Genomic DNA, 17,171 nt, shown 5'->3' with positions numbered 1-17,171 from the left:
ATGCAGAGGCTTTTTTAGGTCATTTAGATTGTAAACAGGGCCATAATCCTGGAGGCAGAGAGAAAGATGAGCTTCAGAGGATCTGAACTCTAGCTTAACTCTTGTTCTGAAAAACAGCCTAAAAAATAGTCTCCAAAAATTGGTGAGTTGGCCGAGACATTAATAGACTGTAGCAGCTCAAATTACCTTCATTAGTTTTAAGCAAAAGTCATTGTTAAATAGACATAGTATCTCCAAATAAAACATTGCCCTGGGGTAGTGTATTCCTATTACATGTTCACTTATTACACAGCTTGTCAAATTCTTTGTTGACAAAGTTTCACTGTGCAGAACAGCAGCATAAATACGGGATGTATTTTCTCATTCAAACCACCTCCAGTTACATTTTCAAAACCTGACAAAACGCATAGTGCAATCTTCAAACTAGTTACCATTCTTGAGTAATTCTCCTTCTTTCTGGCATTACACCGACACTTTTTTCTTCTGTTTATTACAGATTTGTAGTAACCTAAAGCTGCTGTGGAATGGTGAAGATGCAACAGTTCTTTGGAGAATAGACTAACAAGGAGAGTCAGAGTGAAAACATATGACGTCATTGCATTTCATGGAACTGGAATCTTTGCTATGATGGTGTCCCCTGTAACAGACCGGAGCATGTGATGGAACTGCCAGAAGCCACTTCAGCACTATTTTCTTTCTAGATACAGTCCTTATTAGGATCAGTTTGGGTAACCTGCACTGCATAAATCCTCCCCATCTATGTTACTCTGTATTTACAGTACCTCTTTCACCAACAATCTTCAAAAAGCTGATGTGGGTTATCATTGCTTTATCAATGGCTCTACACTTGATCTTGCATTACTGTCCTAATTTAAACTGAGGCTGCCTCAAGCATTGCCAGCCTGTCACAACATCTTCTGAAGTTCAGCACAGCAGAATGAGCACTTTGTGAGAGAGCATCAGTTCATAGAAAGAACAGGAGGACTTGCGGCACCTTAGAGACTAACAAATTTATTTGAGCATAAGCTTTCGTGGGCTACAGCCCACTTCATCGGATGCATGCAGTGGAAAATACAATAGGAAGGTGTATATATATACACAGAGAATATAAAACAATGGGTGTTACCATACACACACTAACGAGAGTGATCAGTTAAGGTGAGCTATTACCAGCAGGAGAGAGAAAAACTTTTTGTAGTGGTGATCAAAATGGTCCATTTGCAGCAGATGACAAGAAGCTGTGAGGAACAGTGGGGGGAATAAACATGGGGAAATAGTAGAAGTTCAGCAAATTAAAGGTGACTACCACAGCTTTGACTGATGCTGTCAGAAACATGGACAAAACATAAGAGCTAAGTATTTATTAATTATTATTCCATGCAACTTGTTCCTTTTAATATCAAGTATTTTTCCTGGTAAGAAATATTCCTTTGTGTGACTTCTAATCAAGGATGTTTAAGTCATGCCCTTAGAAGCCAGCCTACTCATAACTTTTACCTAGTGACAGTGAGGCACTGATAAGCTTTTGGATGGCTGTATATCTTAGATCTGGTTCTTCTTGGCATGGGTGGGCCATGATTCTGGAGCAATTCCAGTTTTTAAATCTCTGCTGAACTCCCAAGTTATTTAGCTATCTGGCTTTCTCACCAGTACTTTGAGTTCTGCTTATTTACATAGATCCCCTTGGATGCAATGTATGTAACTAAACTCAAAAGCAAGACTCACTCAGTTCAATCCACTGAGAACTTCACAAAAGGTCATAAGCTATGATCTCAGAGATAAAAGACCACTGCTATGTTTACAAAATCACTCAATAAACCTTCCATAATTACCAAAATCAGATCATGAAAAAGTCACGTCTCCTCCATAGAACATGCAATAAAATAAACCTTGCACATCACTGATACATAGGCATGGGAAGTAGGAGTGCAGGGGTTGCTACAGTGTTTTGCACCCAGCATCCTGGCCACCAGCCCTGCTGCTGCCTGGGGGCTCCGCTGCCGGCCCCAGGTCCCACTCATCCCTCAGCCCCGGGTCCCGCTCAGCCACAGGACCTGTGCCCGGGGGCTCTGCTACTGGCTCCAGGGTCCCGGCCGCCAGGCCCAGGGTCCTGCCCGGCCGCCAGGACCAGGGTCCTGGCCACTTGGACCAGGGTGCCGGCTGCCAGCTCCAAACCCCAGGCTCTGCACTCACTCCTAGCTGTAGCCTCAGCCTTCACTGCCTTACCCGTGTCCGCATCCCCCACCATGCAGACAGGGGTAAGAGGTGCAGCTCATCACCCTACCTCCAAAAACTGTTCCAGTGCCACTGCACTGATGCCTAAGTATTTAAATTATCTGTGCATATTGATAAGTGCTTTAAGACACTGAGTGTTCATCACACCTCTGAAACCAGGGCTGGCCTTCAACCAACTTCTTGGGGTGTCAAATCAACAGCTGAGGACAAGGAGAAGCTTTTGCTCAGCCAGTCTGCACAAGGGGTGCCAAAATCATTTTCCATCCTAGAATCTGAAACAGTGATTACGAGAGATGTCTGAAAGTTTTCTGAAAAAGAGTTTTCCATCAGGAAAATGCTACTTTGACAAAATTGAAATGTTCCACAGGAATGCATTGATTCCATTAAACTTTCAAAAGAGACCAGGCAGCTAGGCCAGCTAACCAACCCTGCCTGGTTTCCTGCCAGCCCAGACTGCCCAGGGCTCTTTCACAAGCTGCCAGGGTGTCAGGAGTCCCTGGGCTCCAGGGTCTTCAGCAGCCCATCTAGTGAGCTCTCCCAGAACTGGGACTCCCCAGCAGTTTGCTTGGCAAGCTGACACTTAGCTGGAGAGGCTGGACCAGAAATTTTCAAAAAAATCCCTTTTCAGTTCTTCTGAAACAAATTGTTTTTAAAATGTCCATCTCACAGAAAATGTTACACATCTGACTTTTCATTCGGATCCAGAATGAAAATTTTTCAGAAATGAAAATTATTCGGTGGGATGAAAATTCTGGTTCCTGCACAGCACCAACATTTACCATCATACAACATATCCCATAGCACAAGTACACTAACTGACACAGAAAAAACTGCTTGCATCAAAACTCTTACCTGGAGGGATGTCAGAAGCTGAAAGAATTCTCTCTGCCACTCAACACCCTCATATTGGGCTTTCCAAGACAGACCATGGATAGATGAAATACCATCTCTCTGCTCCTCTCACATCCTCAAAATAAAGTTATTTTTGGCTCAAAGAAGTTTTTTCTTTTCCAGTTTATGTGCATGAGTGCTACAAGGTTATAATTAAAACACTACTTGGGAGGTGGGTAAGTGATTAATCAGTCAATTTATTAAAGCACTTGTCAAAATCCACCCCTAATTTTAAAAAACAGATCTCAGCAATGAGCAGATGACAAACTTTTCTGTTTTGTTTAACATTCAGGAGTGTTATTGAGTATCTTAGATGGGGTAGCCCCTCTTCAGAACAAAACAATCAGACATTTTTCTTTTTCATGATGTGCAAACCAGAAACATGTTTGATAGGACTGCTCAGTCGTCGGAATTCCTGACTGTATTTTGCTCAAAGAACATATGACTGTTTTCTCTTGATGCCTGAATAGTAATAAACATGATCAGAAATACAAAGGGAGGCAGGAGTACCATATGTATTTATACATATATGCTTTTCGCCTTACAAAATTTTAGACTGACAAGCATTGTACATTACAGAATGTTTTTATTCACCTGCATATCACAAAGTTATAAATCACCAAAAGAGAAGGAAAAGTGTAATATACACAGAGATCTACTAACTAAAGCAACCTCAGTCTACCCACCATAATTAGCCAAGAGCAAAGGATATTAAACTCTAACAGACATATCACATATTATGAGATTACTGCTAAGTATGAGTGACGTGTCCCACCACAAGGGTATCCTGAATATACACTAATATTTATTGGCACAGGATTGGGATATGGGAACATCATGGCAGATGCTATTAAGTATGTGTCACAATTAAGAGTTGCATCATCTTTTATCTGACACCAAGACCCCAAACCTTTTGATCTGCCAGGCTTGGAGGAACAAAGCTCACATTAGAATCAGTATTATATGGCAAGGTATTTCTTTAGACAAAACACTGCCTTTGTGTTTATGTTATTTTAAAATGGGTATATACATATACACACACACAGAGAGGACAGACATCTCTCCTTTCAACTGGTGTTGATACAGTAAAAGCTGTGTTATCCGGCACTTTGTCAGCCAGTAAGCTCTATTAACTGGCACTTCTGATATCTCCCAATACATATCTTCAAATCTAATAACCGGGACTAGTATACTGCACAGGACACTATGCAACTGTACATTCTGCACTCTACTTTTATGCAAGAGAGGCAGAATACAAGTAAGCAAGCTGATATCAGGGATTTATTCAAAAAGCAACTTCCGGGGTGTGTTATAGGGTCATTACAGATTCAGCCAAATCTCCTACACCTTCGACATCTACAGTGATAACTGATGTTGACAATGATGAGCCTGAGGCACTGAAAGATCCTGAAGTGCCTTCTGAATCACCAAAGAACAATTAAATTATGTTCAGTAGTTTTAGTGTTAAGTGTATTTTTAGTGATCTGGGTGTACACCATGTGCGCCCATAGTGATATGTAGTGTCATAAGAACGTACTGTATAGAAAAGTTACTGTATAGAAGCTTTACCTGTATACACCTAAGTGCTTCAAGAAACGAACCATTCTGCAGTGCAATACTACTACTGGATTGGTGAGTACCTGTATACTATTTTATACTTTATTCATTTTATAGTATTCTAATTCTTTGAAAATTGGTATTCCATTTGTAAGATAACTCTTAGTTAACCAGCACCCCCCATTTCTGCAACATGCCGGATAACAAAGCTTTTACTGTATTTACAGAGTATCTCATGATTGAAAAATTCTAGCAGAAAATACCAAAGATTTCAAAGGAAAACTACACTTTTGAAAAAAGGAGTGATCCTGTCCGGCCCTCCCAGCATGACAAAGGCAAGCTGGCGTATTCTTCATCCATGTTCCTTTAACTGAACCAACTTTTAAATCACCAGCCTATAAACATCTCCCAACTGCAATTGTTATTATGGTCTGGTACACTTGGGTACTGAATCTCCAAAGTGATTTAATCCCAAAGGAAACACATTCTGCCTCTCTGAACTTGCCACTTACCTTGTCAATGTGCGGGTGCCAGTACTCATCATGCGTTGTCTTGGCCTCTGTGCTGTTTATTCTTGAGAAGAAGGTTGGCTTGGTCAGATACATGGAAGAGGAGCTGATACCAAACGCCTGAGCTATTGTTTGCTGAATTCTCCGCCTTACATCACTGCAAAGAAGAACACAACACAGCACCTTAGACACAGGGTATGAAACAGCACCGTGGCACAGGTTCCTATCTAAACCAGAGTGACATTATCAGTCTGCTGCTTCTTTCACTATGGTTTATTGATTGTCCACTGTCCCTGCTCTTCCTAGCCTAAATTTCATCAGATTTACTTCTGTAAATATATTTCAGGAAGTTTGGATTTTTTTCCTCCCTTCGTCTTAAACCTGGATCATAGCTATAAGAATCCACCATCTCTAATCGCTTTCTTTTTATTCTCGGAAGCTAAAAAGCAATATTTTTCTTTTCTTTCTTTTTATATATAAAGTTTGGCATTTTGCTTACAGGTTTCTAAGAGGGCATAACAAATTGAAGAATGAAAAAATATATATAAGCTAGTTATATCATGCAGCTGCTCTTTCCTTCTCCACATCCCTCCTCCCAACCCATTTCTTTCTCATCTTTCCAACAATGAGCCATACTCCCAAGTCAACCCAATAAAACCAAAAAGTTAATAAAATTGCAAGAGAGGAAGAGAGAGACACACAGACAGAAACAAGGCTCTAGATTTTAAGTTCCTTGGGGCAAATTCTGTGGCCCCAATCTTTTTGTAAAATGCCACATACACCTATAGGCTTAATAAATAATACAAAAGTAAAACAGAAAATATTTGACAGATCTCTCTTTAATCTGCCGCAGGCAACCAGGTAAGATATATATATCTTCAAAAACTTGCATCTTGAGAGAGACAGACAAGCATAACGAAGGAAACTAAGTGTTCAGATGGGAAGACCAAGTTTTAATCTTAACATTGTTTTGTTTTCTTTCAGTTTTAAAAAAATATTTTAAACTCTTCAATTATTCTCCCTATTCTTGCTTTTCAAGTGCAGATTCAAAAAAAAAAAAAAAGGTACATTGAAAAGGGTTTCATTTGAAGTAAACACATTTGTAAAGCTTCCCAATGGAACTGCATCATGATTTTTTTAGCTTATACCCATTATTAAAAGTTTCTCCAGTATGAAGTACTAGACTTCAGAGAGATTTCAAGAAATGCTCTCAAATACTTTTCTAGAGGTTTTAAATAGAGATCGTCACAAGAATAGCAAGGCTGAAAGTCAGAGCTACCAGCTTTCAGTCAGGTTTGTGGGGCAACTGCTTATCACAGGACTGCCAACCCCATGCATTCAAAACTCTCGAATCAGCCCTCTTATCCTGCCAAATCGTGAGATTTTACAAAATAATACATTTGGGGTACTTTTAATTTGCTATCTGATTTTGGAGCCTTTAGGAGTCACACTTTCCAGATTCTCTCCACAACCATAAGGGTCAGATTTTTTTTTTTTAATGAAAGATGAGATTCTCATGTAATCTCACATGACTACAGGAGCTAGGGCTTCAAGAAAAACATTAAGTACCATGAGAGCTGACAAGACTGAGGTCAGAGAAATGGAGAATCAAAGAGATATACAGTATTGGGTCTTTGAAACCATCTTCCTGTCCTGAAGGAATGTTTCTAACACCACTGCATATTGCTCACACATCACACTTTATGGTCCCAATTCAGTAACGCATTTAAGCACATGCTCACCATGAAGCATGAATAAGCTGAATAGGGATGTGTAAGTACTTTGTTGAATTGAGGCCCAACAGGCCATGTTGTCCCTCTGTTCTCATGACCAAGCAGAGATTCAGTGGGAGCCCAATCCTACAAGGCATTGAACACTGTCAATGTGCATTTTGCTTCACCATGAATTGAGGGCACTAATGCTTTGTAGAAATCATCACTAGAATGATTAACAAGGGGAGGGGTAGCAGCCACAAAGGCAAAGAAAAAAACAATCTATCCCCTGGGTTTGATGCTGGTGGGCCCAACCCAGCTGACAGCTACAATATATCTATGCTGAAGTGCTTGTCCCTAAAGGCCAAGAACATGTCATCATTTCATTTTCAGGCCATCCTTCTTTACGCTGATTTAAATCTCAAATATTTATTATCATAATAGCTCAGTGGTTTGAGCATTGGCCTGCAGGGTTGTGAGTTCAATCCTTGAGGGGGCCCATTTAGAGAACTGGGGCAAAAATCTGTCTAGGGATTGGTCTGGCTTTGAGCAGGGGGTTGGACTAGATGATCTCCTGAGGCCCCTTCCAACCCTGATATTCTATGATAATGAAGAATAATGCCTATTTCACAAAGAGTACTTTTCATCTATAGATCTCAAAGAGTTTCACAATCTTTTAAAGATATTTAAACTACTCTGTGAACCAAGGAAGCATTATTAGCCTCAATGTACAGATAGGAAACTGAGGCACAATGAGGCTAAGTGGCTTGCCCAAGGTCACACAAGAAGTCCATTGCAGAGCAGAGAACTGAACCCACATCTCCAACATCCTCACCCAGTGCCCTAACCACTGAACCATCCTTCCTCTTAGTGTCCCCAGGCATCTTGTTCTAAATGCCAAATATTTATAAAGTATATAACATTTATGCCCTCAGAGAACCTTAAAAGCAACACTGATTTCCCTCATAGTCTGATGCTTTTTCCTTTTTAAAACCTTACTATTGAAGCACATTCTCTAGTCCTTATAAGATGCTTTAAAGCTTCACTCCCCAATATGACAACTTAGGACAAGACAAGACTGCATGATTTGTAAAATGGGAAGGGGGAAATAAAGTTCTGCTCAGATCTTCTTCATATACAAGAACGGCAAGAAAAAGTAACTGGCTCAGGTCTGTCAAAGGTTACTATAAAAGTTTATTTCCTTTTCCTAAGCTTAATTTGCTGCTGAGTAAAAAATAGCACATCCTTCAAGAAACCGAAATCTGCTTCCTGTTTATCAAAACCATCCCAAATTTTTTAGCTCATCTTGAACAAGTCTTCTTCCCCTTCCCTCCCAAAGATAACAAATAGGGCCAAATTCTGGAGTTCAAGTTAATGCAGAATTTGCATCACTAGTTTCATGTCTTTGTGAGCCATCATCTGGCTATAGTAGCTTTTGTTATTCTGAAAAAAAATTAAAGCAATCAACTCATTCTTTTTAAAAAAAATCAGGAACATCTGCAGTGACTATTTTCATTGAATATGTGAAGACAGTCTTTATACAGATTTATTAAATGTGCATGAAACACTACCTGCCCCGTTGAGTGGACATCAGGTCCAAGGATACATGGGCTTAGATTTCTCCGAGAAAGACAAAAAACTGGTCCAACAGAAGACGATCTCTGTTTTAATAATTGTCTAGCAATTATCCTCAAATCTGGACAACTTAGTTTAAAATGCTTAAGGGATATAAATCTGCTAAACAGATCTCAGAAGGAGTGTTATAATAAAAAGCTTTATACGAAGAAAAGTAAAATGTGGTCAGAAAAAAACACACTTTTTTTTTTAAATCTGCAGAGGGTTATAAACAGCATCTAGCAGCTGATTTCCCATGATACAGTTAGAAAAATGAAATTTAACAAAGTAAATGAACTAAATTACCAGAATTATATTAACTGATTTCATAGTTGTTCTTTTGCTTATTAACACAGAGTTACATAGAACTATCAGTTAATAAATAAGCCTATTAAAGCTCCTAGTACAGGAAATCAATGTATATCTACCTAAAGGAAAGTCCCACTCATGCTTTGCCACAAGATGAACCACATGTTGCTGCTTAAATTGCCATTTATTTTGTTTATATTATTGCTTCACACATCTGACTTCAAAGAGATATAGTGGTGCATCAGAGAACGGATCTAAAGCACCACCTCATTTCCCCACCACCACACACATACACAAGACCAGCATTACAGGTAAAGGACACTCATCATTTAAGTTACAAGCATAGCAGAATGAGCAGAAGGGTTACATTTATTATAATAAAAGTTGAAAAATATGGGGGGGGACGCAAAGTCATGAACAAAATACACCTCCACTTCGATATAACGCTGTCCTCGGGAGCGTTATAGGTGAAACCACATTACATCGAACTTGATTTGATCCATCGGAGTGCTCAGCCCCACCCACCCCAAAGCACTGCTTTACCGCGTTATATCCAAATTTGTGTTATATTGGGTGGCGTTATAACGGGGTAGAGGTGTAGTAAATAAGTCTCATAGTGGGAACAGGACAGAATCTCCCAGTCTGTTCTAACCTCCCTCTCAGATTAAGTTGTATGGACAGTGGGAAGTACAAGTTATTTTTTAGGGTCTGATCCAACACCCACTGACGTTAACAAGGATCTTTCCATTGACTTTGGTGAGCTTTGGATCATGCCTTTGAAACCACAAGCAAACATGACAATGAACAAGTACTTCTCAAACAGTTCAGTGCAAACACTGAACTGGGCCCCATCCAGCAGTCCTTGCTCATGTGAGAATCCTTCTAACTAATATAGGATGATCCCCCTAGAAAGGGTGGTAGGGATGGGCCCTAAATGGAAAGGAAATATTAGAGAATGAAGAAACTTCTGAATACACACATTCACACACACACCATGAAAAAATTTTAAAGCACTAACCCCAAAGTTCAGAGCTAAGGCTGAACTGTAGGTCACATATTAGGGACTAAGCCTCACTCACCTGGACTTCAGTAGAAGCTCTTCAGAGAGAGGGCCTTTGGCTATGCCTATGCAGCAGCACACAGATTACATACAACTGTGGATTATGCACTGTTTCAAGAATCCTAAAATACCTGGCAATGGTGCTGGAACTAGGGTTGCTGCCGCACCCCCTGGCTTGAAGTAGTAATAACATACACCAAATACATGATCTCCATCATCAGCAAGCCCATAATAAAAATTGTTCGAGCACCCCAATACCTGGATATTGTATGGCGACACGCAGAGTGACAGGCCAACTCTGTAACTTTGCACTCCCTAGTGTTGTTTTTAAACAGTGTGTGTTGCCAGAGCGATAAAATTGCAATAACAATCTTCATCTGATATAGTTCCTCTCAATAATGTAGTCCAATATATTTTAGACTACTGAGAGCTACTGAATAAAAGAAACTATATATACAGTACATACATCCAGAGAAACAATTATATAATACAAAGCAACAAGTAACCCAGTTACAGAGGAGCACCAGGAGAAAATTAAAAAGTAGGCCAAGGTGAATAAAATATGTTTCCTTGTGGTAAGTAAAATGAGATGGAGAGCTGATAAGGTAGAGAGATTCTGGAAACATATTTCAACGAGCAAGTCCCTATGTCTCCTTCTGCCCATGTGTACTTTGCGGGGGTCTGAGAATGTACTTTGCAATTTATGATATGTGCTAGATGAGGACAAAAGTATCCCTAAACCTACAAACAGGAAATTCAGAGTTAAGTCAGACCACAAAAGTTAATTTTAAACTTAGTTTGTGTTTAATATGTACTTCCCATAAACATGGGACCAGTCCAAAAATCTGCAAAGATGTGAATCCTCATAACATTTAATGAATAGGTCAGGATTTCTAAGTTTGTCAAGCTGCTGCAATCCAGAATAAGTTATGCTACATATTGGGAAACATAAGAAGCCTACTTTGTGCTCCCAGAAAAGAAAAAGGCAACAGGCTGCATGTTTATTTTATATGATTTGAATGCCCTGCATTACTATATTAAAGACAAGTAAATACGATGAAGATCTCACTTTGTATGTAATACCGGTGAACAAAAGAATTTATCTATGATATCCTAGGACAGGACATTTATGCAGAGCAAGCAGCATGTTTTGCTGAGTGCTTTAAACAGCACCATGTCTCCCCTCCTTCCCTACATATACACTACATTCAGGAAGCCTCCATCATCTATCCACAGCAGATTGGTAAATATGCAGTTACAAGACAGCAACATTCTGATCTTCTTCCCATGAAAACAATCTTCTATTCACTCTCTCACTTTGTGATAGTAAATTAACTTTGTGTGTGCTGGAATTAATTGTCTACCCAAATGCCATGAATCTGAGATATCCCCTTTTACAGGTGCAGATGTTCTCTAGAGTCATACAAATGCCACTTCTCTGGATATATATTATGCAAACAAAAGGAAATTAAAGTAGTTTATCCAGAAGCTAGCACATCCCTTTAATCAATCTACTTTGTGCACTGGTTTTAAAATCATTCTGCTTAGCCTACAATCTTCCCATTACAAACAACTTCCCAGGCCTCAAACCTGGCCTTCAGACTTTGCAACATGTATCAAACCCATACTAAAATCTTTTGCTCCTGTTCCCCTTGTTTCTATTCATTTTATCTATAAAATCCTTTGAGACCCTAGAGAGCCTTTTCTATCTACAACCATACTATATTGCAGCTCTATTTAAAAAACTCTTGTCCAAGCAAACAAATCCTTGAATTTTCCAAAATGAAAATCATTGTATCTTGCCCCTACTTCATCATTGCAATTGCTCAGGATGTATTCCCACTTTGATCGGACGCAAGGGAAATAGCCCTGCTAGCACAGATGACATCTGACGAACGTGAGCCCAAGTCAATAGTAGAAAGAAAAGTAGAAAGCTCCCCAATAATTTCTGTTGACAGCAACCCTGTGTATTTTCACATAATGAGTCATGGATGATGCGGAAATACATATGCTAAATTTAGGGAAGAACAGGACAAACTTAGGGAAGAAAAGCATTGTGGCACAGTTACAGGAAAGGGAGTAGTGAAATCTACTCTGTACTAAATTAGAGGAACAATGGGGCATAATACTTTGTCAGAAAAGATGGGGAAAACCAATAGCAAGGCTAGAGTCTAAGAAAAAAAAAGACTTCAAATTAACCCCCTTCATAAGTTTGGAGCCTACAGCACTGGCATCATGGAAAAGTATGTGCATAAGGCCTCTTCCCATTGAACTGAATGCTGGAAGAGGGAAATAAAAATAGTTGACATGAAGATTTTTCATCTCTTTGTTGTTTGGACTCTCACAAGGGCTGGAGCTAAGAAATGAAAAGCAAAGATTGCCCAGGGTCGACCTGGGTTATGCTCTAAAAAGACTTTCAGTGCTCTCAGATTACCACATCTCTGTCACATTCTGAATCACAGACTGAAAGTCATGTGTGCATGTATGCTTGCTTCCTTGAATCTGTAAAATAACTCATTTCTATCGCCTAGTTAAAAAAAACTTTAGTTAATTTATTACAGAATTGGCTACAAGCATAGTCTTTGGTGTAAGATATAAGGTACAAATTGATCTGGGATAAGTGGCTGGTCTCTTGGGACTGGAAGGCACCTGAATATTCTCTGATTTCTGGTATATGTGACCATTTATCACTAAGTCCAGCTTGCCTGGGTGGCAAGATAGACTAGAGAGCCCAAGGGCACGGTCTCTGACTTCATGGTAAGACTGTTACAATGATCTAGAAGTTCACATTTGTTATGAGTTGGTGAAATCCAATTATAGAACATACCACCAGTTGGGGGTATCTGTCCTGCTTTTGACAGTCTGCCCTGAGGTTGGCACTCTCCGTCGTGAGCCACTCCCGACAGCATGACAATGGGCAAGGTAATAAATACTCTTTGGCTTTCACTCAATTCTTTGCACATCTACACTCTGACAAGTTTTTCAAACACACAAGCCCTGATGGTGTAATTTTCTTCTAATGCCACGGACGGGGAGCAGCTTTTAAACCAAGGATGCATATTCCAAGGTCTCCATTCTGGATAAAGATACAGACAGAAAGGGTCGAACAAGAAGAATTACTATCTTGGGAGCTAGAGGATAAAGCATGAGGGCACAGAAATTATAATTCATTCTGAAGCAGCAGCTATTTTGACACAGCCAGTTTAGAAACCAGCCTTCTGGCTCAGAATGTCTGCTCTTATTTGTTATTGTTGTCATCAGGAACACTCAGATGGGCATTTTATTTAGTTAGTGCTCTCCAGAGTGTATTTTTAAACAGGCCTGGACAGGTAAATGGAAGTAATAAAGTTAAATGCTCCTCAAGATAGCATACAACAATCCATTAAAGATATATGCTACTGGAGTCCTGGTTAAAGAGGAACAAAAGCATTTAATAATAAATTTTGTTTGTGACTTGTCTCTAGGAGGTTGAAACATTCTCTATACTGACTAAGGAGTCCATAATCACTAGCTGCTGCTTTAATCCCCAAGTGGGAAGAGCAGAAATGTGAAGTACTTATACAATTCTTCTAAATTCCGGTTTGTTTCAAATAGGGAAAGACATAAAAAGAAACCTCATAAATTAATCAGGTTATTTCTACAAGCTGGGAAGGAAAAAGAGAGAATTATAGTTATTTCTAAATTCTACTAATATGGTGACAGGAGTTGGGAGGTATATACATAGATAGGATTAGATAAAATCTAAAATAGTTTTCATGTATAAAAACATCATAGCTCATCTATAAGATGATGGTATCTACAAAGGCCAAGTTAGACAAAGATTAGCCATTTAAAGTGGTCAAGTTAAATCAGATAAAACTACCAGAGTAATACAACTCCAATCCAACTCCAACAGAGAGTTCATTCACAAGGCAAAAAAAACTTTGATCAGCATCCATCGGAACTTAATGACAGAGCTTTACAAAGAATTGATTTTTTTCCCATATAGACAGTGAAATATATTTTTTTTAAAGTTTGTCTTGAGTCAAACACAATGTTTTGTTCAACTCAAAATAAAACATTTTGTTTCCATTTCAAGTATTTTTTTAGGTGAATTTTTTTTAAATGAAACTTTTAAACAAAGCCATTGCAAATTCAAAAACTGAAAATGTTTCATGTTTAAATTTTTTGGGCAATTTTTCATTTATTCAATGTAACAATTTGGTGAATCCACAACAAATTTGCAAAGTGCTACAGTCGACCCAAATCTGCATTTTTCTGCAAAAAAGTTTCACCTGAAAAAAAAAATTAATCCAGTTAAACTTGACAATAATACTTTAGCCACTAGAGGGAGCTCATATTCCTCCATAAGGGCAACAGAAATATACTGAGAGTTACAAGGTAAAATTAAATAAACTTGGAATATTCAAACCAAGTCTGCTCTGCAGTTCATGTCAAGATCTACAGTTACACAAAATTCCATGAAAATCAGAATTTATCTACTATGCCCATTCAGCAAAGAAGTAATAAGGCTTGTTCTTAAACGTTGGCTATACATGTCTTCAGAGATAGGAAACTTATTAAAACATGCTGTGCACATCATGTCAGTGAGTCAATCTGTATAAAAGATTAAATACCACCACCACAAGGTATGTTCCTTTACAGCAATATTCCATATTCTGACCTTGTAAAAAAAGAGTGTTACTTTTCTAGCCAGACAACCAGAGCATTCAAGAAGAGTCTTTTGCCCCTTAACTATTTCAGTGTCTTGACCTATCCCATCACCATTATTTGAAGCTCTGTCCCAAACAATGCAACAGGACAGGACTCCCTTCAATTTTTATTACAATATATATCCTAAAATACTCATGAAACAAGGCCTAGAGCAAAAATGCATTAGACCTCCATCAATGTGCCTTAGTGCTGTGGCTCCAGCCTCTGGATTCAGGTAAAGCACCTTCCTTTCTGGTTGCATTAGTAGATCAGCTGGATGGGCCTATCTGGGTCAGGAGTTTTTCAGTGTTAGCATGGGAGAGGTAGGAAATCTTGTGGAATTGAGAACATTCTGTTAACATGGCATCTCAAAGGGGCAACTCAAAAATTAATAAATGAAGTTATATTTTTGGTTAATTCTCCAATTACTGAACGACTTTACCGGTATAACTGGAAATCCTCTTCTGTAAAGATCTCTTGAATTTTATCCCCAAAGTATCTACAAAAACAAGAGAGAGTCTAAGAAGAGGGATTATGAACCCAATTGTTTGACATTACCAGTCTGTGCTTCATCTTTTCCACAAATAATCAATAAATTAAACTTGATATAAAAGCCCCCCAAACCTTCCCACTGTTTGAATGTGATAATTAGAGAGATGCACAGCTCCCAAAGTGTTGTTCGAAAATGTTACTAAAATAGAAAGGAACCTAAACTCAATAAATATTGATATGATTTACCAGGCAAAGAAAATATCCTTTAAAATAAGAATGTGGATTTCCCCCTTTTAAAAGGTTGGTGCAAAACCCTGTGTTTCTTCTACTATTGATACAGCTGTGGACTTTGAACTGCACAAAAGTCATTTGTTATCCAGTATTACACAAAGGTAAATCTTATAACTGAAATTACTAATAGCTTCCTAAGAGCCCAGTTCAAAAACAATTATATCAGATTTGGTGCCACACAAGCTTTCACGGGGTCCAAGAAACTACTGAAAATCTATCAAATCCCTAATACATGAGTCCTTATGCACTGTGAGAAGGTTTAACACTCAAGCTGTAGGAGGCTAAAGGAGAGAGAGTAAATCATTGTCCCACTTTACCTGTACAGATTAACAAAATGCTTCCCCACTGAAAGAGCTCCAGAATGCAAATCCAAGATTGAAGCCTGGGAAAGGAGACAGAAGTAAAAGGGTGGAAAAAAACTAACTGATAAGCATGGAAAAGCTTGTCATTATTTTCAATCATCTTTCTAACAAACTACCCTAATTGAATGCTGTTTCCCTCACTCTTCAAACAGAATTATTTGTTCCTCAACAGTCAGATATACAACGTTAACAGCTATTCTCTTGTAGGTCTTTCTAAGGCTCCTATCAATTTGGTATCTAAATGAAAAAGGCGGCACTGGATTGGGACTCTAGAAATTCAAGTTCAGACCTGGTCTTGCCACAGACTTCTTGCACGATCTTGGGCAAATCAGTCTCTCTGTGCCTCAAACCCTCATTTGAAAAATGGAGATACCTCCTCGTACTCACAGTGGCATTGAGAATATGAATTCATTAATGTTTGTGAGGCACTCAGATATCAGTGATATGGGCCATAAGTACCTAGATAGAGAAGCATTGGTATCTATTCTCTCCATACCTTTTCTTCAGTTAAACCTTTTCTTTTCCCTCCCCGCAAAACAGCAGCAAATTTTATTTCCCAGGAGCCTATCCTGTGCCTTACTCACATTGATAATATTGTAAAATTAAACAGAGAAAGTCTGTTTAAGGCAGCAGTTATTGATGTGAAGCCAAAAAGCTAATCCTCCTAGCGCCAATGGTAACTATTGCATTTCTAACATTTTAGTTATTAAAAATAAAGACCTAGAACAGGGGTCAACAACCTTTCAGAAGTGGTGTGCCAAGTCTTCATTTATTCACTCTAATGTAAGGTTTCGCGTGCCAGTAATACATTTAATGTTTTTAGAAGATCTCTTTCTATAAGTCTATAATATATAACTAAATTATTGTTGTATGTAAAATAAATAAGGTTTTGAAAACATTTAAGAAACTTCATTTAAAATTAAATTAAAATGCAGAGCCCCCCGGACCAGTGGCCAGGACCGCCACTGAAAAATCAGCTCATGTGCCATCTTCAGCATGCGTGCCATACCCCTGACCTAGAAGGTAACTACAATTTTTCTCCCCAATCCTGAAAATTCAATCTATTTCCTCAGTCTGAGTCAAGGCATCAGAAACTCAAAACAGATGATGCAGTCTCATCAACTGTTGCCATTCCACTAGTATCTCAGGAAAATGTTAAACAGCAGCTTCTAAAGTTAGACATTTTTAAATCAGCAGGTCCAGATAACTTGCATCCAAGAGTTTTAAAAGAGGTAGCTGAGGCGCTCACGGATCATTAATGTTGATTTTCAAGTAGTCCTGGAGCACCAGGGAAGTTCTAGATGACTGAAAGAAGCCAATGTTGTGGCAATATTTTAAAAGGGTAAATGGAATGACCCAGATAATTACAGGGTTGTCAAGTCTGATATCAATCCCAGACAAGGCAATGGGGCGGCTGACATGGTACTCGATTAATAAAGAATTAAAG

The 17,171-nt window shown here is 38.8% G+C and overlaps 1 protein-coding gene across 5 annotated transcripts in view; it reads right to left on the bottom strand.

Annotated features, from left to right (window-relative positions):
* The window catches only part of OGFOD3 (2-oxoglutarate and iron dependent oxygenase domain containing 3), a 90,710-nt gene that overhangs the window by 48,261 nt on the left and 25,278 nt on the right, over nt 1-17,171 (bottom strand). For 4 of the 5 annotated variants that reach the window (XR_007768729.1, XM_050919395.1, XM_050919396.1 and 1 more), the window contains 3 exons: nt 15,680-15,744; nt 15,022-15,078; nt 5,196-5,349 (listed from right to left, as the gene is read on the bottom strand). Coding sequence is in view for 4 of the 5 variants with exons in the window: in XM_050919395.1 (XP_050775352.1) it covers nt 5,196-5,349; nt 15,022-15,078; nt 15,680-15,744 (276 nt within the window). In the remaining variant the exon portion in view is untranslated. The remainder of the gene's footprint in view (nt 1-5,195; nt 5,350-15,021; nt 15,079-15,679; nt 15,745-17,171) is intronic. The other variant, XM_050919398.1, reaches the window with a different exon arrangement.

This window comes from Gopherus flavomarginatus, chromosome 12 (genome assembly GCF_025201925.1).
Source record: "Gopherus flavomarginatus isolate rGopFla2 chromosome 12, rGopFla2.mat.asm, whole genome shotgun sequence".
In the NCBI taxonomy this organism is placed as follows: domain Eukaryota; kingdom Metazoa; phylum Chordata; order Testudines; family Testudinidae; genus Gopherus; species Gopherus flavomarginatus.
Note: the sequence above shows the minus strand (reverse complement) of the source record. Positions and strands in the feature narration are given on the sequence as shown.